This window comes from Tenebrio molitor, chromosome 2 (assembly GCF_963966145.1).
Source record: "Tenebrio molitor chromosome 2, icTenMoli1.1, whole genome shotgun sequence".
Taxonomy (NCBI): domain Eukaryota; kingdom Metazoa; phylum Arthropoda; class Insecta; order Coleoptera; family Tenebrionidae; genus Tenebrio; species Tenebrio molitor.
The window spans coordinates 25,154,060-25,181,308 of record NC_091047.1 but is presented as its reverse complement, the minus strand read 5'-3'; the positions used below and the strand labels follow the sequence as shown (position 1 = coordinate 25,181,308).

Sequence of the window (27,249 nt, the reverse complement as noted above, 5' to 3'; positions counted from 1 at the left end):
GTCAAACATATGGCTCAGTTTATAATATTAAGAAATGAAAAAATTTACAAACCAAGGAGAAGGGCTCTTGGTCGGGACTATAAAACGCTTTATCGTTTTCAAGAGGAAAATTTACAGTGGTTAGCAAACTATTTTTTGGGTCACCATGAAGAGACGAGAGGAGGAGCTCTTTTACCCGAGCTTAAAATGAAAACATTCTTGAGGTATTTGGCGGACCCTGGATTTCAATCTGGAATTGGTGAAGAGCTAGGGATTCATCAATCTACAGTCTCAAAGACAATTACAGAAGTAATGCATGCTGTTAATAACCGTGCTGATTTTTGGATTCATTTTCCTGGCAACGACCGTGAAATCCAAGAAGCAAAAGCTGAATGGCAGAATTTTTATGACTTTCCAACAGCCATCGGTGCACTCGATTGTACACAAATTGCTATAGAAAAACCAGCTCATCACGGAGACGAGTACATTTGTCGTAAAGGGTTTGCTTCGATAAATGTTCAAGCAACTTGTAACTCAAAAGAAATTTTCACAAGCGTTTGTGCGAGCTGGCCTGGATCAGTGCATGACAGCAGAATATGGAAGAATTCTAATGTCAGAGAGAATATGGTCCCTTTACAAAATAGTGCTGCTGTGCTTCTGACCGATTCAGGGTATGGTTTAGAACCGTGGCTTATGACACCTTTTAGAATTTGTCATACAAATAAAGAAAATGCTTTCAATGGACTTCTTAAAAAGGAACGTGTTATTATTGAAAGATGTTTTGGACAAGTTAAGAGGAGATTTCCAATCATCAAATATATATGCAGACTACGAATGGATAAATTACCTTCTGCTATCATAAGCTGCTTTGTTCTTCATAACATTGCAAAATATTTGAGAGATGAAGATTTTCCCGATGAAGAAGAACAACAAGGAAATGAAGATATAGGTCAAGAACTAGAAAATCAAGGGGAGCTCTTGGAAAGGGGACGTATCAGAAGACATGAACTGGCTGATATAATTTATAGACATCAATAATTACAATAACTACATTAATTTATTCATAAACACTGCTCTATTATAATACAAATTTACATAAACAATTGTTATGGATCCAAATTTTCAATTTGAATTTGATAAAAGCGTCTCTGTGTTCTCAAGGTTTTTAATTGCTCCAGCATTACTAGTCGCTGAAGTTCAGCATTTGATAGGGAAGTTTCCTGAGTTTCATTTCCACTTAAAACATGATTTTTTCGTTTTCTTTTAATTAATACAGGTGAAATAGGTTCGGGCTCGGGCAATGCTGATGATGTGGCTGTCAACATAACTGTACCCAAAAGATTGCGGGTGCTTGCAGATTCACCTGAACCAACTTCCTTAGCACCTGGAAGAGAAATTCGGTTTATAAATTTATAATTATATGTATATGACTTGCTACTTACCAGGAATCTGAGTAATGATGGGATTCTGCTCACCGTTCATAACTTTTAAAATAATACGTTCATATTCTTTCATAATTATTTTTTTGTTTCCCGTTCTTTTTGTGTCTATTTTTTTTTAAGTCTAGTCTTCATGTTGTTTATCATTTTCATTATTTTTTTATTTGTTGTTGGTTTTCCAGTATGATTTTCATATATTTTAATCAACTCTTCCAGGGCTCCATTCTTTTTATGCACTACCTGAGGCAGTTGACTCTTAGAAATAATCTCAGGATATTTCTGGATGTGTTTCACTAACACCATTTGAATCAAAGAAAGGAAAGACAATACCATTACAAGAGAAGATGATGTAAAATTGTTTCATTTCTGAAATGAAAGTGTTCAGTGGATTGCTGATTTTTTTGGGAATGACGATGAAGAAACGCGTGGTGGTACTTTATCTTCGGTGAAAATAAAAATATTGTTGCGATATGTGGCTGATCCAAGTATAAAAAATTAAATTACTCAGAGTAATAAATAGTGTTAAACTATTTATAGGATTTCAGATTGGGGTAGCTGAACTCATGGAAGTAAGTCAACCAATTGTATCGAATGTTGTAAAATTTGTCACGGGAAAAATTATGGACAAGGCACCACTTTGGATACATTTTCCTGGCGCCCTGCGTTGAACGGCAAGCAATTACTTGTCAAGTCACTAGCATATGCTTTCGTCAAGAGGATTTCTTTATTAATACCAAAACAAGCAATTGCTAGAAGCAAAAGCTTTTACTTCAAAGCAAATGCTAATGCTAAGTAGCAAATGCTTGGAAGCATTTGCTTATTTTTATTAATATCACCCAATGTCATTAGTTGTAAAACACTTTACATATTAATAACCCTATTTTTCAGTTGTCACTGACAATTCAGATGTTCAGATTCAGTTAATCTGACGTTACTTTGAAGAGAAAATAATTTTAATATGTCAGAAATTATGACAATAAGCCTAGACATTTCATTTTTTCAAATGACAGCAAATTTGGTGTCCAAAATTTGTTCGCTGGCGTTTTACTTTCAAGTGTGTGAAGACACAGGTTGTCAAGCCCAGAAAGGAACACGATAAAGTGTTTGGTTGAACAAATGTAAAAAGAACCAAGACCCTTAACAATTAGATTTAATTAAAACAAATCTCTAACTTATAAATTAAATATTTAATTAGTTAATTTACTATGATTACTTGACCACCCACATTCTTTATTTTCTTTCCACTGAGCTTTATTGTCATCATAAATTTCCTTTTTCCAAATGGGGACTTTCTTTTTAACTGTGTCAATACACCACTCTGTAGCTTGGATTGCATCTGTCCTGTGTGGAGATGATATTGCTATGACAATGCTGGCTTCCTGTACAGGTACAACCCCCAGTCTACAAACACAAGTATTATTACACCTACCTTCAATCACTACTCATATGTTCACCTGTGATAAATAACTATATTTTGAACATGTCCCCATCTGCTCCTTATTTCATCACAAATTTTTTCTAGGGATTTTATTGCCATCGACTCATAAGCTTCATATTCTAATTTGAGGACAGTTTTATCCTCAAAGTTGTCTCTAGTGGTACCAAGAAAAACAGAAATTGCTCCACATTTAGGTGAAGTGGCAAGATCAGTTATAGTTTCTACATTCAGCTTATTATGTGTAAATTTTAAATGGTTCATCTTGGCCTGCCTAGCCACCACTTAAGGGAGGAATCACAGCAATTTCGTCTCCAGTCTTCAGTTCAATTGTGTCTCCAGTGTTACAAAATTCTTCATTGAGGGAAAGGATGACATTGCTTTTAATGTCCTCCAAGCAAAACTCTTGTACGATTTTCTGTAATAAATTCACGTATGAAATATGTGAAGGAACTTCTAAAAGTGCCGATTGTTTGCCGACAATTTCTCTAGATTTAGCAAAAAATAAAATTTTAACGGTCACAATCATCACTCAAGCATATTGTTTCTTTATTATTTTTTGCATTTTAGATGTACAAAAATGGTATTTGCTTACATAATCATCTAATCACAATAATCTAATTTTAAGTGTATAATTTCAAGTTCCAATATTCTTGCAAGTCACGTGGAGTGATAGTGAACAATAAATAATAAATGGATAAAGTAGTAAAGTACGGAAAATACATAACTTTATTAACTTTAATAGCAGGTTATCGTAGCGCCTCTTGTGACTGATCAATGAGACATACCAAAAAACTGTCAAGAGTGGTGTGAAGTTGTGCGGCCCTATATTTTTATTGTGTCCAACGTCCAACTATGTCGAGTCGTCGATGCGGTCAAATCAGATGTCAACAGTCAAATGTCAAATTATTAAATATTGGGTGCTTCAAAATGATTGTGGATAAGTATGGCAACTATGAAAACAAATCTAAGGTACTAACAAATCTTTGAACAAATCCGTGTCGCAGCGCTTCAAGCGGCCGGTTAAAAAACTAACAAACGTTTGTTATTCTCACTCATAGATTTTATCACTTTTCAAATGTAACACATTTGGTAGTCCGTTATTATTAAAAACTTGTACCTATAGGCTCTGCCATTTCTATTGAAACACCACCTGTTGGATTTTTTCTAAAATTTAGCAATGTGTAACAGGTTTGGTTGGTTGTAAAACGGCTTTTAGTGAGAAATTTGAAATTTTGACATTTTCTAGTTCCTAAAACGTCAAAGCAAATCACTGTCAAAATAAGTATGATAAATTGATAAATCAATGATCTAACTACACATTTAGCAATTATTTATCTCGTCGACGCATCGTGCGTTCTTAATTAATTTAATATAAATGTCAATGGAAATCTAAAAATTTTACGCCTGCGAGACCTACCACTACAAATGTGAGTGAGTGGTTTTTAGCGTGGTTATCTGTCGTGGTTAGTGTTCCTACTGGAACGTGGAAGGTAAAACCCAAGGGAAACTCAAAGAATTTTAATCAATGAACAAGGAAATTACAAAATCAAAGGATTGACGCCAGGTTTGGAATTTTGAAGAATTTCGCCTCTCAGGTGTGATTGGATAATTCTGTAGACGGTAATATCAGATACCTATCTGGAAAAAGAAATTGGTATAATGGGGGTATATAGGCAATGTGGGATAAGATTGTAAGGATTAAAAAAAATCTGGAGTTTGAGGAACTCATAATTGAATGAATTGGGGAAAAGTTTAAGTAAAAAAATAATTAATTTTGGTTTATTTCAATGTACTTATATGTATTAAGTATTTTAATAAACTACACTTGCTGAAATGCTTTTTTTTTATTGAATATTTCTTATACTGAAACCACAGAGGATCGACGAAACTAACACGTAACCTCACTTTTCTGCTGTTAAAGTTAAATGAGTTATAATAATTAATAATAAATAAAACGGCACTTAAAGTTTAGCTGAAGAGATGAAAATCAAAGTTACAATTAATTCCAATTTAGAACAATCATTTAAGGTGTCCCCGCAAGGCGCATGTGCCAAGTGGCGTGTGATAAAAAGTGCGGGATTTAATTTTGATGTTATACCTAAATGTTAGCATTGTTAGCAAATGTAAATACGTTCTAAGCTGAAGACGCTGACGCTTTTTAGAATGATAGAAAAACACCTTTTTTAACTTACGGAAAAGATTTCCGAAATTTCAACACATTTTTTCGACTGACCACATTGGCTAACTTAAATGCAGTTTATCATATAATTTAATAAGAGTTCTCTTTATGTCAGCACCCATAAGGAGTGTTTTTTTTCTATTTTGCTCTATTTTCGCGAAAAAACAATAAATTCTTGATAATTATTGGGTTATAATTGAATGAAAGACGCGTTGAGTCAAATATGACATGACATTCAACAAAAATCAAGATTGGCAATAATAGTCAAAAAATTACTAAACATATTTGCAGCGTTGCCAAACTGTCAATCAACAGGTGGTGTTTCAATAGAAATGGCAAAGCCTATATATAAAATGAAGCTTTGTCAATGAAGATTTCAGACAACTTTTTCTGTAGTAAATCTATTTCTATTACCTAAACACAATCCAAGGATTACATTAATTATAATTTATAACCACACATCCACAGTAGTGGTGAGAAAAGATTCGATGAACGGTCAAAAGTTGACAGTTAACCTTAATTCATCAAAAACTGTCAAATAAGAACAGCACACGTCAAAGTGTGGTAAAAATGAATTGATCGGGGAGTGATTAAATAAGTTAATGCTGTATTAATGGTGAAATTTGAAAGTGATCAAACTTGTGGGTGCTTGTATTACACCATATAGATGAAACTGTAGGTTTAGAATTGTGCAATTTTTAAATTCGGCAGTTATATTAATTTTTCAATTTATCTTTTAACTCATTTTGCAACTAATGTTTTTCAATTTATCGGTGTTTTTAGATGGGTTTATCACGACAAGAGGTTAATCTAAGACGACTGTTGGCAAAATGTGAACTTATGTGCAAGAACAAGCAAAAGGATGATGAAAGAATGCCAAAATATGTTGAATCCTTGGAAGACATGTATCAGGAAGTGAAAAAATTATCAGAGTAGGTATTTTGTTATTAAGTCTGAAGATCTGCTATCTGTTTTTTTGCTTAGTTCAAATAATGAATTTTTGCCGACTTACCAGAGAAGAATAGCATCGATTAAGGCTGAATTAGGAATTACAACAAGTAAATATGAGTTTGAAAATGAATCTGAACTATTAAGAGAGGATCTTTTAGGTCAGTTCATTAAAACTATTATTTGTTAAATACAATAATAAAACCTAAAGAGTTACAGGAGTGAGACATAGGACTGCCACGAAAGGCCCTTCTTCTGATGTTGGTGATTTAGATCAAGTGATAAACTACCATGAGAATATGCAGAGCAAAATCACAAATGACATGCTTATACTTACAAAAAATTTGAAAGAGCAGTCAGAACTAGCTAATAAGATCATTAAAAAAGATACTGAAGTAAGTTATAAATGTGTAATTGTTATTTTGTACATAAATTGTCTTGTAGGTTGTGGGAAGATCATCTCAGCTAACTGATCAGAATTATTCGAAGCTAAGTTCTGAATCAAATAAATTAGCAGAACACTCAAAGAGAGCTTGGAAATGTTGGATGTGGATCATGCTGCTTGTAGTGGTGGTTGTTTTTATAAGTAGGCACAATTGATCAGTTACAACGTAAATTTATTAACAAAATATTTTTTCCAGACATGGTACTATTTATGAAAGTGATGAAGAAAAAATAATCCTACTGACCTACTCGTTCCTATTTAGTGGTGGCTGAACTTTTTCTATTCCAAAACATAAATTCACTTTGTTACTTGAGTGAAGTGGCATCTTGGTGATAAAATACATAAGCAACAATTATTGTTATTCAGTATTGTCCTTATTGACATTTTTGTACACTATACACCATCATAAAGCGTGATTATGGGGCATTTGTTAAATTAAAATCTGGTTTGCTCTTGGTGAAATATCGGTTAAAGTCAAGTTGGTACAGCAACTGTAAGAGATGCTGTCCGTTTGCTTTTTCGTGCAGTCTATACAGAATAAACAAGAGAGTTTCGACTATGGTGTCAGTGCGTTTTTGAAATTCCTCAAACTCGGCCACTTCAGGTTCTGTCAGTTCAGTTTCCCACGTGCCAGCCACCAAACAGAATTTGTCGCATAACTCTAACAAGCGAATGATAACGTTGTAGACCTTGCTAGGCACATTAAACTGTACTGCAGGCATCTGGTGCAAACGGTGTTTGTTTTGGTAAGTGTGCGTCTAAAACAAGCCAGAATCAGTCAGTTGACAGGCGCTATCGTTGACGTACCTCGTCTGGTGTTAACACAAATGTTTTCGCCAACAAGTTGCTGACAAATTCATGGTGGACTTTGATGATGTCCTCAAATTCGTTGGCGTTTTCCACGGCCTTCAAGAGTACGGAGAACTGAGCTTCGATCACGTCTACTTGAAGGTAATACTGCAAGTTGTTGACCAGGAAGAGTAAATGTTGACGCAGTGTCCACACTCGGCGGTCTCTGCAGAAATTGAACGATAAAATACAACAACGCTTTGACAACAATGTGGGTTTACATGTTTTTCTTGCTGGCCATGTGCGAATGCCACAATTTGTGCAGATCAATCTGAGTCTTGCTCAGTCGCAGCAGGTACGAGAATAATTTATTGTACAATTCTATCGATTTTGGATGGAACACGATGTGCAAGGGCCAGCTGATTTCAAAATTGAGTTGAAGCTGGGACCAGAGGTTTGTGCCTGGAAGTGATTAAACTGTGACACTTTCAACCTACAGTTTAATTTCACCAACTTGACGTGTCTGATTTGGATGTCGCCAGTTCAAACTTCAGATACGTCTTGTCATTTTCCCCATATATTTTCCGAGCGATTTCCAAGAAGATAAAATTTAAATTGTATGTGTTGTGTTCAACGGATGTACCCTTGAGGTGATTTTCTGCTACAGCTATGAACTGGTGGAAGAGCTCGCCTCTACCGAGGGCGTAGTAGTCTCTGATGAGTTGCAAATGTTCCTTCAGATTGCCTTCCTCTACCATTACTGACCAGAGATACTGAAAACATTATGTGATGATCGAGCTAATCTGATGGTGTGCATTACTTTAGTCAACTTAATTCTGCACTCCTCTATAGCATGTTGAAATTCCACTTGATTAAAAACTTGCTTCTCTAGAGCTTGCACTTTCTTGTAATACTCTATATCTTTGCCTTCCCATATGTCCCTCCTGTATTTGGTCTGATACTGATCCTGACTCACTTTCTTAGGATCATTCCTGACAATCCAAACAATTCGTCCCATGAATAGTATCCTCTCAGCAATGTCTTCATTTATAAACATGGGGACCATGCTCCAGTTGATGTAGAATTTCCGCACAGGAGGAGGTCTCCGGATTCTGTTTTTCTTACAAAATAGACAATTACAAATCAATACTCTGACAATGAGGCTCACCTACTACTCTGTCAATTGTCCACGAACTGCTCAATGAATTTTCTTCAATTTGTTCAGGATATAAAAAATCTTCATCAGGGCATCTTCCATCACATATAAAAAATTCGTTATAGATGTCTACCAAATCTCCATAGATTATCCAGTTACACAAGTGTCGGTAAAATATGCTGTTGAGACTTTGAGTGATTCTAAAAATATTAAATTAGAATGAGACAAATTGAGGTTTAGGTCTTACTTTTCAGCTGCATTGGCAATAGTCTCCACACCACAATAAATATATTTGTGCAGTCTCCCCATCAACAAACATCCACTGAGATTATCTTTTTGCAACACTTCTATTACAGATTTCAGCATGTTAAACAGAATTTTATATTTTTCTAATGAACTAAATACAAAAATCAGTGGTAATTGTGGGTTCTGCAAGAATGATTCCTCCAGTCTGATAATTTCATTTGTATAATCTTTCAACACTTCAAGAACACCATTTGCAAAAGCTTGAATGTACAAACCAGAGGGACTGATATGGGGCTCTATTACAGCCTCATTGACAACCTTGATGGTACTTTCATCATGTTTAGTGTTCCGAATTTTGTCACAGAAAGCTACAATCTTGTGATAATCTGACGCTATTTCCAATATGCATTGCAACAATTCCTTCTCCCCTGGATGCAAGAATTCTTGTAATTCATAGAGTTCAGAGGCCTAAAACTGTTTTTTAACATTTTGAACACTCATGATAAAATAAATACTTCTGAATCTTCACAGTTGTGCCACAAGCGGATGAGTGTTTCGTGAAGCATCGTAAATATCTTTTTGAATGACTCTTTTGAACAAAATTTATTAATTGTGGTTTTTCATACTTTGTCCTACATCTAAACACACCTAATTTGTCAGAAATGCTACCAACATAACAGGCTAAACGTCACGTCAGTAGTCACAATTAGCGATTGCTAAGACGAAGTGTCGGCAGTTTGGATTTGCAAATTTGTGGAATAGATATTAGTAGAATTTGTAGCGATCAGTTTGCGTGGATATTGTTAGATCCTCACCAAGAGTGTGATGAACAGGTTATGTCGAGAGGTTGGCTGGCATGATTTCTATCTAGTTTATGCGATTGGCAGCTCTTAAGATTTTTTCCAGTAATGTGAAGTTGAATCTGGATTGCAGTGAAAAGGTTGATGTGATATTTTTTGGCGGCATATAATTAAATTGTGACAATTAAAGAGTGGCTAATTTGTTCGTAGTACTTAAGTGAGTCGATCTGTCGTAAGTAAGAACACAATTTAGTTAATGAAACTTTTAAAAGTGCAATAAATGGTTGGCTCTGAAGTGACAGTCGACGCCAGTTTACTTTGATGTCAACATTTTTTGTGTTATTCAGTTGTTTAAATGGTTGAATTGACGTTAAATTTGTTGTTCTCAAACTGGATCAGCAACAGGAAATGTCAGAAAACATAGATGAGTTGCGGGTAAGATGCAGAAATTCTTATAACCTTAACGTAGCAACCTTCCCACCAACATGTTATTGTACTTGGACGATAGTGGCAATATTATGTTTCAGCTTATCTCAAACGCTAAAATATTTTTGATTGCTCATTGCTATTCGCGCTGTCCATGTAAGTAGTCGTTGTTTCTTAGATCACTTGAACCAAATCCCTCGTTGCTAGCCCCCCCGTCAAACTCCCCCTAGTCCAAGTAAATCCCCTGTACGGTGTTGTAATGGCGACTCTCGAATGTTACCTAGGGACGATTCCACCCAAACAACCATTAACTCTTTCGTTTTTCACCAGAAAAGCAATTTATTTCAAATTTGACTTAAGTATCACACTTGTGTTATTAAAATGTCATCAGTTGTGATTTGAAATTTTTGTCGTCCCTTTTTTCCGACTCCGGTCTTCTCCACAAATGATTGGGTCGCAGGAACATATCGTCTGTTTGGATATTGTTAACATTTGTCTTTTCTTTGTTTAAGAATATGCTAATAACGTTTCGGGTGTCTGAGCTGCAGATGTTATTGGGTTTTGCTGGTAGAAATAAATCAGGAAGAAAAACTGAACTACAACAAAGAGCTTTAGAGCTCTTGAGAGTCAGATCTCATCCCATCCACCAGAAAATCAGAGATTTGTACAAAACAATACAGTTAGTGTCGCCTCTGCCTACTTTTTATGATTTCATTTCATTTCTTGATATTTTAGACAAAGTGGAACCTTGAATAACGTACCAACTCCTTCAGTATCACCTGGGTCTAAAGACTTAAGCATGCCTCAAACGCAAGGCACAGTACCGAGAACAACCGCCACCGTTCATCCATACAACATCGATGGTCGTCAATTATCCGTAAGTAATAATTATTTTCAAATTCACGAAAAAGAGCTTTCACCAAAAGTAGTTCAAACTGGATTTTTACGTCGGCTCATAGATGGCGCAGTTGTTATTACTTGTGACCGTCAAAAGTCTCGAAAACATTGACTATGAATCGGTTCCATGGCCTACTTGATCCTTCTGATGTTCAGATGGGAGGTGATGAACGGGTTTATCAGAAGATGCTTTCTGAAGTCTGCAGCTTCTTTTGTTACGACTTTGGCAGACAATACTTCTCTGATCCCATCATGATAGAAGGATCAATTTTACAAAAACTAAGAAAAAAGCGTGGAAAATTTTATTATTTACGTTATGAGAGAATGCTTTTGTGGTAATTGCGTAAATGTGGTGTAATCTAACCTGAGTCATATTGAGTTTTTGTTATCGTGGTGTTACCTACGTGGAAATTAACATCTGGTGGTAGAAGAAGTTATTGAAACCATGCTGAATGAGGTGGCAGCATGTTTTGTTTATATATTTTGAAATTTTCGTGTTTAAATATTTTAATTATCGTGACTACGAATTTATTATCCGCTGTACTGATATATGTCAACTTTATCTGTTTTCAAAACTGATTATTGATTATTTGTGATGATGATAACAATAAGTTATGCTAAAGTAACATTCAGCGTAATGAAATATTTCTAAATGCTACTAACAGGAGAAAAACAAACAGAACTTGTAAAAACTTTGTGTTTTATCAATTATGTACATTCTACGTATCGAAAGAGAGCTGCTGGTTTGACTTGGGAAGTTAAAACATAATTAAGAAAGATTACTGAATATGGCAAAATAGGACAACCGTTTTTGTCTTGCAAAGTTTAAGAACATTTAGAAGATTAAATGTAAAGGCCTGACCTGGGTTTACTGAAGAGTATATTAGCTGGACCTTAGAATAGCAGAAAAAGTTGTCACTGCTGAGCAAGGAAGACGATTTATGTGACCACAATCGTAAACCATTACTCTGAAATGCAAATGTTTTGCAAAGACTAGTTGTGATTCTTATTTCGTTTTAAGATTTCTTCCGTGGTTACGAAATGGTGTAAGAGTGAAAATGAAACAGTAGGAGAGAATAGCTGAAGCTTTAGCATCTCGTGTGTTGCCTAGAATCATTTTAAGCATTTAGGAAGTGGACAAAATACTGGAAACAAGTTTAGAAAGACTTTGGTTGACAAGACAGTTTTTTTTCTTCTCTTTGTTTATATTGTGTAGCTCCCGTAGCGTATTTATTTGTGGTTGTGTTGAGTGACATGTAAGAATAAAAAAATGAAGGTTTATTCGATTTCAGTTTCTGAGGCCATGTCTGCACACACAAATCCAGAGAAGAAACATTAGCAACAACAAAGGAACTGGGCGAAAGTCGAAGTTCATATAAAGAGATTTTTTAACAAATCGCAGACACCTCAGCATAAAACTGTCCGACGTGCACTTCGGAAATGCAACGTCAATAGCAATGTCAAACTCTTTCGACTATTAAGAGACGATTGGAAACGCGTCACGGTCAAATGAGTCGTCCTTCACGCTGTTCCCTACATCTGGAATAATTTACTTTTGAAGAACCACTCAAAGAAATGTGTCGTGGTATTGTGTTCTATCATTATACAAGTGATTACGTGGACAGTCTGGATAATCAAGTGCATCCCACGATCCAGATGTTTGTAAACAGTGATTCAGTCTTTTAAACTGACAACAATACTCGTATTCAGAGAGCTGAAACTGTTCAGTCTAGTTTGAACAATAGAAAGGTGAATGTCAACATCTTTTGTTGAATGAATTTGTTATTGAACCACCCGACAATTTTTGAGCGCAAGTGAGATAGATTGTCTCTTTCAACGACTTTAATATAACTTGAAAATGTTTTTGCGAGAATTGGTACAAACTTGTACGAGTCCGTATTGAGAAGAATTGAGACTATATTAAAAGCGAAAGGTCCAACGCGACATCAAAAATTTTAATTGTAACAAATGTTTTCAATATGTTGTCCAAATACACAGGTTGAGTCAATTGTGGCTTATTTATGAAATTTTCTTAGATGCAACCAAAAATACTAATTCCACTTACCACTTGACACTGCGTTTAATTTAAATAATAAATTGAATCAAAGTTGCGTTTTTGACTACAAACGTCAAAATGACAATGTAGGAAATTTAATCAGCAAAATGATAACGTAAAAAGAAAATATCGTAAAAATTGTTCAACATGGAGTAAACGCGCGTCAACCCTGTTTAAAAAGGACCTTTGAACGTCGCGTAATATCCCTGGCGTTTGGTAGACTCTTTCTTGTAATACGCCCAACAAGAAAAAAATTAGAGGCGTTGCTAGAACCACATATGTTGTTGTCTTGTTCATGTATTGAGATCCAACTTTTCCAACAATAAGGGTTCTTATTTTGTAAAAAATGTAAATAAATAAAAAATAAAAATATGCCTGCGATTTGGATACCTCTGTAGATACAGATCCCCAGCGACCATGGCATCTTTACGACATGTATTATCGCGGCCAAAATACTTTGGTCGTCAATGTGACATAAATGATATTCAATTGTAAAGCAAGCTTTAGGATAGTTAACCTTATTTTTTACTGTTGTCAAAATGATTTTAATCTGTAAGTTTCATACGAGGGGGGGTGAATCCCAGCTACGGGGGCAGGGTTCAAAAGCAAATGATCAACATGGTCGCGGTTTAGACAACCCTTTAGAAGCAAGTAAGACGATTTTATATTTATCAAAAACTGAATGTGCCATATTTTTGACAAGAATAATTTGAAATTGTCATGTATATTGACGTTAATACTTGATTTACATTTGAAGTGTCAAAAAGTGACGACCAAAGTATTTTGGCCGCGATAGTACCCCATACGTCCACTTTCTCATCGTTTGAGTCAATCATAATAGTTCGTAACCAAGTTTTAGCAAAACTGTCAAGACAAAGTTGACAATTCTCAGAGCAATGGAATCGTGGATTACTGTAGTAACTCGTGAAGTAAAATCAACCCAGAAATTTTGAGTTTTCGAATAGAACCCAAGGTTTATAACCTCTGTGGAGTTTATTGGGTAGTTTTTTGGGCAGTGAGGGAACACTGAATGCGTGATCTACAGACTGTAGTAAAAGTTTAGTGTATTATGACGTCACGAGTAACTTTTGCGGGGGAAAAAAATTCAAACTATTGTTTTAAATGGCAACAAGGCAACCTACTATACAAATTAGTCAGTTCTACCAACCTTGTAGAAAGATTTCTGGTGTGCCCTCTAGTGGTAAAAATTAAAACTACACAATATTCCCTAGGATTTTGTTGTAAACTTGACCCATGACCTGCTGTATAATAACCGGCCTGTTCGTTTCATTAAAAAAGCATTGCGTAAATGTTTCCCAGAAAGAGCCAATTTTCGCCGATGAGAGCGCCACAGTACGGGCGCTTCTAAAGAATAAAAATGCGGAAAAATATGTTTAGACATGATTTTAGAGTTAAGATTGAGTGCAGTAAGTTAATACAAATTTTCTTTCCAAAACAATACTGAATACAATTGTATTTTTGATTTTAAATTCGAAAGTCATTTGAACGAGAAAAACTGTCGGTGACAAAAACTTAAGATGAATAATATCCCCAAAAAGCGCCCGAACACTAGCGCTCTGCGGGGATCACTCAAATTACACTTTTGAACAGGCCGGTTATAATACAGCAGGTCGTGACTTGACCATAGCACTGCTCTGTCGAAGAAAGTTGTTTTCTCAATTGTCGCCAGATCAGTTTTTGTATTCAGGTGTTTCGTTCAAATATTCCAACGTAGGGTTAGTTGAATTTATGACAAAAAAAAAACTTGGATGATGAATATGCAGGTTTTATTTTTAAAAGCTATGGATGCTTTTGTGTTTGTTCATTTGTACCGTGCGATCAACAATTACTTAGATCAGGGGCGGCTGTGACTTTGACAGTGTCAGATTTTTCGTATCTTTGCTAAACTCAGCTAATAAACGTCAAACAACTGTCACTATGAATCAAATTTTAACTCAAACATCGTTTTTACTTCAGAACATAAAATATTCATCATGGGATCGTAATGGTGTTTTCAATAACGGAGAATGGACATATTCGTACTCGTACATTGTTGTTGCCTATTTGGCCGAGTTTCGGTAAAACTTTTCTAATTTAAATTGAACCAGGTATATCCAACCTAAAATACTTTCGTGCATCCAGACCTTCTGGTTGTCTAGATTCGGACATACGTTCATATTTCCAACGCCTTCTTTGATCTAAATAATAGTTGATCGTATAAGGTGACCAACAACCAGAGGAGTATAAAAAAATTGTCAGTCGTTTCTACAGGGTGAGTTTTTAAATTTCCCATCGTGTAAGGGCTTTCTTTCTGGAAAATTCTACTTAAACATCATGTTAAAAATTACTTTGAAAAGTGACTTAGGAAGTCGTGTGGTTCTCCAAACCGATATTTTTGTTTAAATTATTTAATATTTTATATAAGATACGACAGAAACCTCAACTACGTTTTAAATTTCTAAATTTTTGTTTCCAGCTTTCTACCATTTCATGAACACGGAAGAAAACATTCAATGTAGAGAGCTACAACTAGTCATTGGCAAATATTTTCGTGTTTCTGCTGTACTCATTGGTTTACAACTGTAATTAGATGTAATTAAATGTAGTTGTTTTGACATTTCCAGATGAGTCCAGTATTTACTCTACCGCCCATTGTACAAATGCGCAAATTTGTGTTGCGGTGTTTATAATCAAACACTAATTAAATCGACTTTGTAAAAAAGAATGTTTTTTTCGAAATACTCATTTCTAGCTTTGGCCAGACTATACTGTCTACTTAGTAATTTTCTACTTTCTTTGGGCCCGATTTCAAGTTGACTTGCGACGGTCGCACTTGTTGTCATGGTAGAGCTCATGCCAACTCTCATGATCGATGACGCAGAAACCAAAATGTCACGCTTTACAGATTTGTGAGCTAATTTATGTTGATATTTATTTGGCGAGAATCCGACAAGTCCTTAGATAATGTCGAACATTCTAATCCATAATCCAAATCCTTGAACAATGTAAAATGCAAATTTGCCGCCACCCTGAAAATTTGAACTAAACGACCGACGTTTTTACGTTTCACTTATCAAAATTGGGCTCCGCCTTCGCGCAGCTTTTGTCAAGGTCATCGATCATGACATTTGGCACAACCTCTAACGGCGCAACAGAGAAAGATGACGCACATTGGTAATTCATGTCTAGGACAAAGATAGCTACACATTTGGGTTACACCACTTATTTGCGACCATGACTTGAAATCTGGTCGTTTGACGTTAATATGGTTGTTAAATAATTTAAATAGTCATCTCTTATTGAAATGAATGGTTGGTGGTTTATGTGTGGCCATACTTCACATTCAGAACAGTTGTGCCCCTGTTTATCAAAATGTTGAATTACACACAATTAAATAATTGATTATTTAGGATTACTCGAAACGAAGAGACGCTGAATAAAGTTATTTTTGTATAATATCTAAAACGAGTGCATCGTTTTTAAAATAAAGCATCTACTACTTTTAACATTTTTAAAACATGATCAACAAAAAAAGAGATACGGGGAGGCTAAGTTAAACAAAATTTCTGAAAAACAAACCAACAACAAAGAAAGTTGTGTATGGTAAACCCAGTCACCATTTTTTTCGTTCCCATTTCAAAAAACGGTTTTTACCATGAATATTTAGTAGTGAAAATCATTGTTTAAATAAATTTCATTTAAATGTCCACGTTGACAAGTGATAGTTTGTTAAGTAACGCCGCACTTTTTCCGTAGCCACCCCTTATATCAACCAAACAGTTCCCTACATGGCTGACACGTAAAAACTGTACATATACCAAACGTCCATCACGACCATTCGCCTATTTCAGAATTATTCTTTTTTTATTCCACTACAGTAATTAATTTTGAATCTTCCTAAATTAAACTACGAGGATAGGTAGTTCGACGAAATCTTAATCCATCATTTGGGCGCACAAAAATTCTTGTTACAATAACATCCTCGCTTTCGCAGCATGGAAGCAAAGTAAGCATTCATCTTGAATTATTTAATTGTGAGCAAATTGTTTGATTTAGCAGAGCTGTTTCATGAAAGTGAATCGTATAAATATGCTTATTGTGATAAACAGCACCTGCAAATCATGCCTCGATAGCGGTGTTTTCATTCTTGAAGCGATAAATTCATTCGATAACTTAAAAAATTACTTATCTCTAAAACCACGTTGTTTTTTACATTCCTGTTTATTTTATGCTTATTTCCAGTTTTTTTATCGTTCCCACTAATATCCAATATTAAATTATTTCAATTCGTATTCATCTAGAATATGTTCCTAATTTTGTTTAAGAACGTAAGCTTCTTATAGTATCTGTGCTCGGATATTGTTGTGATTTACCTACTGTTAAGCAAATAAGGATATAGTGATGACTTAGGTATTTATCAGTCCAAATTTATTTGGTGAAAATAATTTCATTCGCAGGCTGGCAGACTCTTTACGTAACACGTTGTCATACTTGTAATAATCGACTGTAAGTGATAAATCCAGTGGATTTAATAATACGTCATGAACTACTGTTAACTTTGAGAATAACGTCAAAAAGCGAGAGCTAAAATTGTTTTAATGACATTCCGTCAAATATTTGCAACGTAATAAATCAAAGCTTGAAATTGAATTTAATGAATGTATAATCTGTTTCAAAATCAAAAATCCACCACCTGTTGAATTATGTTGGCAGAAAAAAAGAAATCCCTATAAAAAAATTAATTTTTTTGGGTTGGCTCAACCTCCCGCCAAAATTTGACATTGAACTGTTGAGTTTATTTACGAAACACAAAGTAATTATTATGTACCAAAAAGGTTTTAGCTACCATATCATACTTTTTGAGTGAAATGAGAATAAAAAACACGATGAACTACGACCAAAACGACTGTCCAACAGTTTTCTCTCATAACCCCACTTTTTTCTGACACTTACAGACACACTAAAAACAAAAGTCGGCGACGTTGTCGGTTTTATTTTCGAGGTAGAATGCACTGTTGGTGGATTTTTGATTTTGAAACAGATTATATGTATGTTTTTCAATACAGTTAATTTATTTCATTCTATGTTGTAAGCTTCTATTGTTTGTCCAGCGAGAGATAAAGTCCATTCAAAAATCAAAAAACCACCAACGTCGCATTTTCCTCGATAATTACTATCGGTAACGCTGTTTGGTGTAAAATTTGGTGAGAATTGTAATTTTGAGGTTAAGTGTTTATTAAATGTCTTGTTTTTCTGGGCATGTTTAAGTAAAAATAATAAGAATCAATAAATAAATGAAACGTGCTGCTAATAAAACAATATGAACGAAATTTAAAGCAATTGAATTTTATTTTGAATCAAATAAACGTCATAATTTATAGTTATACTCCGTACGGTGATAGATTGCACGTTTTTAAATTCTAGTTCCAAAACATAAAGCAGTGAAAAATACTAAACTCTCCATCTCATTTGTTTCACGTTATGTAGAAAACCATTGTATCCCTGCAGATTAATTCCCGCCAAACCGGTTTCTGTGTCTGTCTTCTGTCAAAAAACGTGCAATCTACCAGAGTACGTAGTATACCAGCGTAGTATGAAAAAATATCTACCTAGGGTTTTTTAAATTTTACCAACCTAAAGCAACAGGTGGTGGTTTTTTGATTTTTGAATGGACTTTATATACCTAACTTGACATCTGTCAAAGATAACCTCAAAATGTACAATAAATTAATGTTTTTTAAGACTTTGCCTAAACGAACACGAAAAATGTTATTCAATATTCGTGCGCTGCAGTTTTCAGGTATTCGGCCTGTTTTGCAGCACTTGGCTAACGCCTCGTGCTTCAAATTTCGGCCTCATACCTGAAAAGTGATCTGACAACGCTATTCATATGAAAATAACTATTACCGAATGTATGCGGGAAATTTCTTCCCGCAAAAGTTACACACAAACTCGTTAAATAAACTACTATTTAACAAAGGTTGTAGTTTTTAAACATCGATAAATTGATTTGGCTTTTGTCCGTTTTTATTTAATGTATCTTTTTATTGTATTTTGTTATCTCCATCATTATAAAACTTTCGCAACAGCAACCAGCAATACAATCGGTGGCCATCTTGGTAAGGGCAAAAATGTACAGGTGGGAATCAAAGCGGTGTATCTTACGCTCCGTCTATTCTATTTCCCACGTCACTGTGTAATATACACATTCCTAACCTTATAAGAGGGCGGAAAGTTAACTATTCCTTTTTATCTTTACTTCCCTCTCTTGGTCAGTAATAGGCCACTTTCCACCCTATTATAAGGTTTTTCCAGTGGCGTACTTACTGAAAGTCGAAAAACAGTAGAAATGAAACTGCATCAAATTAATTGTTTATTTGCTAAAAATGTAATGATTCCGAATAAAATAGTATACAAACCTCGGTGGGAATATGTTTCATTCCTGTCACAAGCATTAGTTCACCTCGGCTACGCCCTGGTAAACTATCTTAGCTCTCGACAGGAATGGAACACTTCCCACCTCGGTATGTAATCTACTATTATGTCCATATCGGCGGCTTATTTTAAACCGGCCTTGATGACAGTAAAAGGTGGTTTCAGATATTTTGTTGAAATGACAGAAAAATACTACCCGAAATTTGATTAATTTGAAAATTTATCTCCATGTGGTCAGAGCTGTAGTATAGTCCATTCATTTTAAATCTTGGGTAAAGTTGTAAACTCAAAACGCCGTAAATTACGAAAGCGGCAAGTTTTCATTGTGTGGGTACTGTAAAGTAGTAATCCCTCTGTTCACATAAAATTGGTACCACGTCGTACTTTCACCATCTTATCGACGAGCAAAAGAAAGAGACCTTAAAGTATCCGCAAATAAAAAAAAATTAAAACACATTTTGCGATCAGTGACCAAAAAAATGTTAAGAGATTGTTGATTTTGTATTGGGAAATTTTGTATTTGAGAAATAAGATTACTAAATAAAGAAATAAGAGTAATTAATAAAGTATCCATTACATGTATACTTTAAAGTAAATTAATTAATAAAATAATAAAATACTTACATAAACAAATAGAAAATTAATCGTCATCTGAATCAAATTCACTAGATGATTCACCAGTATTGGCAATAAATATTCCAGCACATTAAGAATAATTTGTTCAGACTGATAAGTCAAATGACCCAAACCACCTGACATATTGAGTAAAATTAACGCACTGAATTCACTTTACACAACACAAGTTATTTCTTGAACGGTACAACTAAGACTATAATTGTTTAGTGGCTTACGGCCGGCCGGTCCTGTATTTTTAAAATTCTGGAAAACCCCATTATTATGTACTTTCTGTCTACGCTTGGCATGTCTTATTATTACCTGCACCCGTCGTATAGATAAGGTAAGCAGAACATATTTATAGTACCTAAAAACAAATGTTTTACTGACGAATGCAAATGTATGTTAAATAATGAGCCACCCAGAACACTCGATATTTGTCTCAAGAAAATCCGCGGATAAATTTAACTACAAGAACGCAATGCCCTCAGAAATTTAATGTTTGGGATGGTATTTTTAATAATCAAATTATTGGGCGATTTTAGTAGTAAATTTAAACACAAACATATTTCGACATTTTGATAAATGTGAATAAAAATGTTTCTAATAACTTGACCATTTAACAAATGTTAAATTTAATCAATTTCTTAATGAAGTAGGTACCTGAAATCACGCAAAAACTATTTTTCATGTTAAATTCCTATGGTCAGGTTTGGTAGTTGACACTCGGTATTGAACACAGTTTTAGATTCACTGAGTTTCGGACAAGTGTCAAAGCAGGCAAGTTTTATTACTAAACCCAAGATTTAAAATGAATGGACTATAGGAGGAAACGACATTGGGAACTCGATATTAAATATGTCGAATGTCGATTGCCTCTTACAATAGTTTATGGCTTCTCCGTAAAGATATAATTAAATATTACCTGCTTTCGGTCGCTGTGGCATGCTCGGAATGGTCCGCACTCGAAATTTCGTAATGTGTACCAGGAATTTTTGGATTTTCCGAAACCTTCAAGGTACCTACCTAGGACCACTAAATACCCCCAAATAACGGTACGGAACGGTAACAACGATGAAAATAGGTATAAAATTTTAAGAGAGAATACTTTTAACTGATACAGCAAGCAGTAAGCATCCAAAGCAATTTATTCCAAAATATTAGTCCTTCTACATTGTGTCTATTTATTTACATTGTGTTTTGTGAGTGAAATAGTGCAAACTGAAAAAAAAATCAGCATGTGGCGACCATGGGAAAATGATTTTGAGGGCATAAGGAATGCTGACAACAACGACAGAAATATTGCAGCAGAAGCTGCACTAGATCAACCCCCAGAATCTGTATTGGATCAACCGCCCATAAATAGCAAACGCAAAATTTTGTCATATGAAACGAAAAAGTATATTTTGATCATATACAACAAATTGAAAAGCGATGGTGAACCATATCCCTTGGAGAGAACTGCGCAAGTCACTGAAACTCCAAAATCAACCGTGAGGATGATTATCAAACTTACTGAAACTGAAACAAGAAAATTTAAATCATTGACACCAACCCATGCTGATCTGATCAGAAAGAAAATGGATGAATTGTACAAAAAGGGCACGGTTCCAGCTATATCCGTTTTGTATAATCAACTGAGAGCTGAGGGTGTCATAAGTTGCTGTCAAAAAACATTACATAAATTTGTGAAATCCATTGGAGTTTTAGATCAAGAAGTGGGGAAAAAACAGTGTTTAATAGAAAGTGAGGTAATTCTAAAATGGAGGTTTGATGTTAATGTGAATTCGGTCTTAGACGAATAATTTTTAAATTATTATTATTATCAGAAATGACATTTATGACAATCCTGATCGGTGCAACTTATTTTTTATAATTTCGCAAAAATTTCAGAGCACAAATGCGTTGAAAACCCCCAGTAAGAAATGTTTAAATACGGCCCACCTTCATAATTTGAATAATTTATGACGGCTGACAGCAATGGGTTGTCCCAACCGTTCCAACCCTCATAAAAGTATTAGTGTGTTATAAAAAGCTGCATAAGTCGTTCCCAATATCGTTTCGTACTGCTATACTGTTGTTTACAGCGAGCTTGGACTGACTGTTATTTTACAGAGCATGTCTCTGTTACAACGTTACAATAACAGTATTCTCAATCAGATATTGACAATGATGAAATTTTCTAATAATCCAATAAAATTGTGTTGTTTTTTTTTTTTAGTCGCGGCAACCGTCAATGTACAACCAAAGCGTGTACAACCCCTACCCTCAGTACACCCAGCAGAAATCTCAACAAGGCAACGTGCCGACCAACAACTTCCCCATACATCCGGATGTCAAGTTCCGCCGACTTCCGTTCTTCGATATCATCTCGGACCTGTTGAAACCGTCGACCCTCATGCCCCAGAGCAACCAGAGGATGCAGGAGGCGACGTTCTATTTCCACCTGACGCCACAACAGGCCACCGACATCGCCAGCTCTCGCGACATTCGACCCGGTGTCAAGTGCGACTACGTCAAGCAAGTCCAATTGAGGTTTTGCCTCTTGGAAACCACCTGCGAACAGGACGATTTCTTTCCGCCGAACGTCATCGTCAAAGTGAACAACAAGCCGTGTCCGTTGCCCGTAAGTGTGGATTGCGTGTTCGATGCCCGATACCAATGAGTGGTAAAATTGTAGAATCCCATTCCCACGAATAAGCCAGGAGTAGAACCGAAGCGGCCACCCAGACCTGTCAATATAACGCCCATGGTGAAGTTGAGCCCGATCGTTGCGAACATGATAACGGTGTCTTGGGCCCCTGATTATGGGAGGGGTTACGCTATTTCTGTCGCTTTGGTACAAAAATTGACGTCGTCCGATTTGCTTCAACGCTTGAAGGCCAAAGGTGCCAAACATTCAGACCACACAAGAGGATTGAGTGAGTTACTTTTTATTTTCTTGTCGCAGATGCTTAGATTAAATTTGTTCAATCTTTAACGGTTGGAGGTGGAAGTGATTTTGATTTTAAGAGTGACGTTTTTCTTCATTTATTAAAAAAAATATACAGGGTGGAACAAAAGTATCAAATATTGGCTGTAACTTTTTAATTTGGCAATTTATGAAAAAATGTTTAATGTAAAAGTTGATTGGTGTATTATCCTGCATCATCTGGTCTTTCTAGTTTGTTCCTATCTTCTTTTGTTTCGCTGCTATGGCAACCAACTTTGGTTTTTTAAATAGCACCCATACATTTTGTGTGATTTTCAAAGAAGCGTATCTTTCTGTATTCATAAATACAGTTTTGCCATTATGGGGAAAAAGAATAAAATCTAAAAAAAAAAAAACCAAAGGTGATAAAATTAACTTACTAAGTACTGCTCGTCAAATCTTAGATGGCCGCTAAGGATGCGCAGAAGAGGGAGTGCGATGCAAGATGTGGAACCGTGATGCGACAAGGTGAAGCGGTAAAGTGGGGTATAATTCTGAAAAGTACACTCAGATACAGAAATCGACTTGTTCTAACTCCGCGTTGTCGACGAGATTTTAATCCTGTAGCTGTAATCTACTGACGTATTGCGAGTCTTCAACGTATTTGGGATCTGCAATTTTTATTACCTAAATAATAATAAATAGGTACCTTTCCCACTAAATTTCCGACGGCATTGTAATTTTTACATTTCTCCTTTTTAGAAAATGACACCCATAAAGTTGCTCTTATTGTTAACACACGTTGTACATTTTGATAATTATGTCTCCTTAAATTTCAAAATCATAAAGCACTGTAAATTTTATTGAAGTACCTGTCCTATTTTGTCGGTGGACGAGTCGATTGGACCGTTCGCTTAAATTACAATTACAAACAGATGTTCGTTATTCGCAGCGCTTCAGCCACTTTTACATAATGCCGAAAATAATTTCCCAGAATTCGAATACGGTAAGATGAGGCACAAAGAATTATTCATTATTTTAATAAACTGTTATGTTTATTAAATTTAATCGTTTAAATTCAAAATATTAATAACATAATTACATAACATTTTTGTTTTATATTTAATACAAAAATGTCCGATAATATTGCGGAATCTGGAAAAGTGCCCAGAATGCTTGCAGCGTTTCCACGTTGAATGGCAAGGGAAATCCTCTCGAAAAGGAATTTCTTTGATTTTGAATCGCCTGATTCCGCGATAAATATGTTTCACTGTGCTAAAAGCTATGGTCCCGTGGTTTGGAGTGTACCAGTGTTTCCACTGCTGCGACGCTCGAACAAGTGACGTCCCCACTCCTACCGTTACCATTGCGCATCCGAATCTCAGCGGCCATCTAACATTTGACGAGCAGTAATAAAATGCAATATCAAGAATGCCATGGAAATTTGACAATTTTTGTTGAACGTCATGCATGATAATAAACCAAACAATTTTTATATTAAACATTTTTTCATAATTTTTCAAATTAAAAAGTTACAGCGATTATTTGATACTTTTGTTCCACTCGGAGTATGTACTTTTTTACGGATCAAGTAGCTCGCTCAGAAGGCTTTTTTTGTTTGGGTTTTTTTTTCTTAATTGGAACGTCACAGTGGAAATACCGGGTAACTTTTAATAATTGAGATAAATTTTGTAGGTTGGCACTTCCGAATAGTAGGTAACCCTAGTCACTTGTCAATGAGTTGTCTGTTGATTGGCTTTCTAGATTAAGATTCTAAGTTAAGATAATGACAATTTGATTCATTTTGGCTTTTGAACTGTCATATTTGAATTTGACAGTGTACCAACATAAATTCGTAAATGTGTTGCCAACCGAACAAAAATAATTTCAATCGTTAAAGTCACCCGGTATTTAAGATCAAGTTCATTTCTCTCCGGGCGATGTCGTTTTGCACGAATTTGCACGATTTTTCCGTAATTCGTCGTTTTTTAGTCAAAGAGAAGCTGAAGGAGGATGCGGATTCGGAAATCACGACGACGTGCTTGAGGGTCTCTTTAATTTGTCCTCTAGGAAAAATGAGAATGACCACACCGTGTCGCGCCATAACCTGCAACCACTTGCAGTGTTTCGATTCGTCGTTGTTCCTACAAATGAACGAACGTAAACCGACTTGGTGTTGTCCAGTTTGCGATAAACCCGCACTCTATGACAATTTAGTTATTGACGGGTAATGATTCTCGACGATGAGATCTTTACAGTATTGCATTGTTTTCGTTTTAGGTATTTTCAAGAGGTGTTGGCCTCGCCTACACTACCCGCGGACTTGAATGAGATTCAGTTGCACAAAGATGGTTCTTGGAGTACCCAAGTGGCCGACAAAAAAATTACAAAAAGTGAAAAAGTTCCTATAGATGATTCTATCGAAATTATTGGTGATGATGTTGGTAAGTCTAATCGATTTCACTATGTAACAGTTTACTATTTTTGTGCCCGTGCCTCGAAAGTGTAAAGAATGGTATTGCCCCCCCCAAGCTTTAGTGTTGTCACCAAGACATTAATGCACATTTTCATATTTTCCATAAAATGCAGGATGATTCACGTAGCAGGACGACCCTGACGAACTTTAAATGCAACTCGATACAACTGTCACTGTCACTGATAACTTGATTCAATAAAACTTATACATTCTAATTTTGGATGTCCTTAATTTCTTTGAAAATATAAAAAACATTAGGCATTTGTCAATGTTAAGAATTCCTTTAAAAAGTGAAATTTAATTTTGTGCTTCGCTGAATGCATTGAGAAGAGCAATGTGGACCCACAACCGTGACATTTTATTGATTAACACAATGCACATTATTTAATGCCTCCAGAAACATCTTTGCCCTTGCGTTTATGCGGCGACGTAGAACAATGATTTTCTTTTTTGTCGTTGATAATGATGCAATCGAAGATTACTCGAGAGTGTTTAAATTTTTTTGCAGAACTAGTCAGTTCCGGCATTACGGCCACCTCATCCACGGACAAAGCTAAAGACGAGAAACCAAAAGATAAAGTCGTCGATCTGACGTGTTCCGATTCCGACGACGACGAGCCATTGGCGAAGCGACGCGTGGTGAACCCCAAGCCCGACTCGACGATCAAATTTTCAGGTAACGGTTTCGCATCCCCATAGCAACGAAAATCGAATTTGGAATGTTCGCAGACACGACGAGCATCTCGTCAAGCAGCAACCAGTCGCGCGTCACCACGACGCCCGGACCGTCGTCCGTTTCCAGTTCCGGTTATCCGGCGAGTCCGTCGATAATCACGTTGGACAGTCCGTCTCCGCCGCGGTCGCCACACAGCGAGCAGCAGAACCAGCAGCCCGCCTCCTGCATGATGGCCAACCAAAACGGGACGAGCAATCAGTCGGTTCCGCTCTTCAGTCCGGGCTCGATGCCCTTCCTGGACCTGGAGAACGAGGCCGCCAGTGCTAACATTAATTATCCGACTGGGTATTGAAAAGACGATCTGGGATCGACTCGCGTACGAATCGACTGGTTTATTTATCTAGAGATTATAGTGTATTTTCCGTTTCTTTCTCTTTTGTAGTTTAGGGAGTTGTGTTACCAATAATATTTTCTCATTGTAAATACCACATTTAGTGTTTCTTCAGTGGTCAATTCATTGTAGCGTAGGTTCCAATATTTTTTAATGATTTCGTTACACAAGTTGTGATAGATACGAAAAAGAACTGTTGGCTCGTCCAATGAGAGCGTCTCAACTATTTTATCAGGTTGCTGTAATTTGAACTTTTTTCACACCGTGCAGGTGCAGTTGTAAGGTGCGCGCCTATTTTTGCAGTGTAAAGTTGGACTGTTACGGTTTTTGCAAAAGAAACTTTAATTTTATGGTAGCGACATTCAGTTGAGTATTGATCTTTGGATTCTTGAACAATGGTGATGAATATTTTTGTACAAAAACCATAGAGTTGAAAATGAGGAATCAACAACGTTCTCTGATGCAGTTAGTTTAAATAAATAAAATGTTTAATAATATAGTATATCACGTATTTATGCCCCAGTGCGTCGTTGCTATTTTTTCTCAAACTGGTTCTTCGTCATCGAAACGAAGCAATCTTTGGTCGTAAGTTTAAATTTTCTAGTACAATCTAATAGACCTATATCTGTAGTTATATTTTTTTATAAATGCATTTTTATTTTAAGTTTCGGTTACAATTATTTGTATTATTGATGCAAAATTGTTTTGTGTAATTTGAATGTAATAAATTTTTATATAAAAGTTTGTGTAGAATTTGATAGATGTGTCGTCACCCTGTAATTCTTATGGAAGGCTCTATTCAGTGTCCTGAATCAAAATTAAATTTCTAAGCTGCAAGACTGCTGTAAATTGCACTTCCAATGGAAACATTTGTTGACCATTTTATTACAACTTTTGTAGGTGATGCCAACAGAATGAAATACGCAGACAATTGTACAGAAGAGTAA

General features: G+C 35.6%; 3 protein-coding genes and 2 long non-coding RNA genes across 6 annotated transcripts; 4 read left to right on the top strand and 1 right to left on the bottom strand.

Annotated features, from left to right (window-relative positions):
• Nucleotides 1–1,715: 1,715 nt before the first annotated feature.
• On the top strand, nt 1,716–3,272 carry LOC138124200 (uncharacterized). The gene is made up of 2 exons (XR_011157052.1): nt 1,716–1,903; nt 1,956–3,272. It is a non-coding gene; the product is annotated as an uncharacterized lncRNA (long non-coding RNA).
• A 2,236-nt stretch (nt 3,273–5,508) lies between these two features.
• Nucleotides 5,509–6,789, top strand: Use1 (Vesicle transport protein Use1). The gene is made up of 6 exons (XM_069039137.1): nt 5,509–5,710; nt 5,819–5,967; nt 6,020–6,144; nt 6,203–6,378; nt 6,428–6,569; nt 6,625–6,789. Exons 2-6 carry the CDS (start codon nt 5,819–5,821, stop codon nt 6,660–6,662), a joined length of 630 nt encoding a protein of 209 aa, XP_068895238.1. The 5' UTR covers nt 5,509–5,710; the 3' UTR covers nt 6,663–6,789.
• On the bottom strand, nt 6,201–9,301 carry Grip75 (gamma-tubulin complex component 4). The gene is made up of 8 exons (XM_069039134.1): nt 9,135–9,301; nt 8,621–9,087; nt 8,390–8,573; nt 8,038–8,337; nt 7,732–7,990; nt 7,499–7,679; nt 7,236–7,443; nt 6,201–7,186 (listed from the first exon to the last, which is right to left on the bottom strand). Exons 1-8 carry the CDS (start codon nt 9,183–9,185, stop codon nt 6,845–6,847), a joined length of 1,992 nt encoding a protein of 663 aa, XP_068895235.1. The 5' UTR covers nt 9,186–9,301; the 3' UTR covers nt 6,201–6,844.
• A 207-nt stretch (nt 9,302–9,508) lies between these two features.
• Su(var)2-10 (E3 SUMO-protein ligase Su(var)2-10) lies at nt 9,509–27,046 on the top strand. 2 transcript variants are annotated; one of them, XM_069039136.1, is made up of 10 exons: nt 9,509–9,854; nt 9,947–10,001; nt 10,358–10,524; nt 10,581–10,722; nt 22,070–22,474; nt 22,529–22,769; nt 24,752–24,986; nt 25,040–25,203; nt 25,744–25,911; nt 25,965–27,046. In XM_069039136.1, exons 3-10 carry the CDS (start codon nt 10,361–10,363, stop codon nt 26,261–26,263), a joined length of 1,818 nt encoding a protein of 605 aa, XP_068895237.1. In that variant the 5' UTR covers nt 9,509–9,854; nt 9,947–10,001; nt 10,358–10,360; the 3' UTR covers nt 26,264–27,046. The 2 variants fall into 2 exon arrangements, with proteins under 2 accessions (XP_068895237.1, XP_068895236.1); XM_069039135.1 differs by lacking the exon at nt 9,947–10,001.
• Nucleotides 23,204–23,607, top strand: LOC138124195 (uncharacterized). The gene is made up of 2 exons (XR_011157049.1): nt 23,204–23,464; nt 23,522–23,607. It is a non-coding gene; the product is annotated as an uncharacterized lncRNA (long non-coding RNA).
• Nucleotides 27,047–27,249: the final 203 nt, after the last annotated feature.

Excerpts from the sequence above, each read along its gene's own strand:
- Grip75 (XM_069039134.1), bottom strand. The coding sequence starts at position 9,185 with ATGCTTCACGAAACACTCATCCGCTTGTGGCACAACTGTGAAGATTCA. Across the intron at positions 7,991-8,037 it reads GCAGAATTAAGTTGACTAAA|TATCTCTGGTCAGTAATGGT; the intron begins GTAATGCACACC and ends TAATGTTTTCAG. Across the intron at positions 7,444-7,498 it reads ATGGCCAGCAAGAAAAACAT|AGACCGCCGAGTGTGGACAC; the intron begins GTAAACCCACAT and ends CAATTTCTGCAG.
- Use1 (XM_069039137.1), top strand. The coding sequence starts at position 5,819 with ATGGGTTTATCACGACAAGAGGTTAATCTAAGACGACTGTTGGCAAAA. Across the intron at positions 5,968-6,019 it reads GAAGTGAAAAAATTATCAGA|TTCAAATAATGAATTTTTGC; the intron begins GTAGGTATTTTG and ends TTTTTTGCTTAG. Across the intron at positions 6,379-6,427 it reads TCATTAAAAAAGATACTGAA|GTTGTGGGAAGATCATCTCA; the intron begins GTAAGTTATAAA and ends ATTGTCTTGTAG.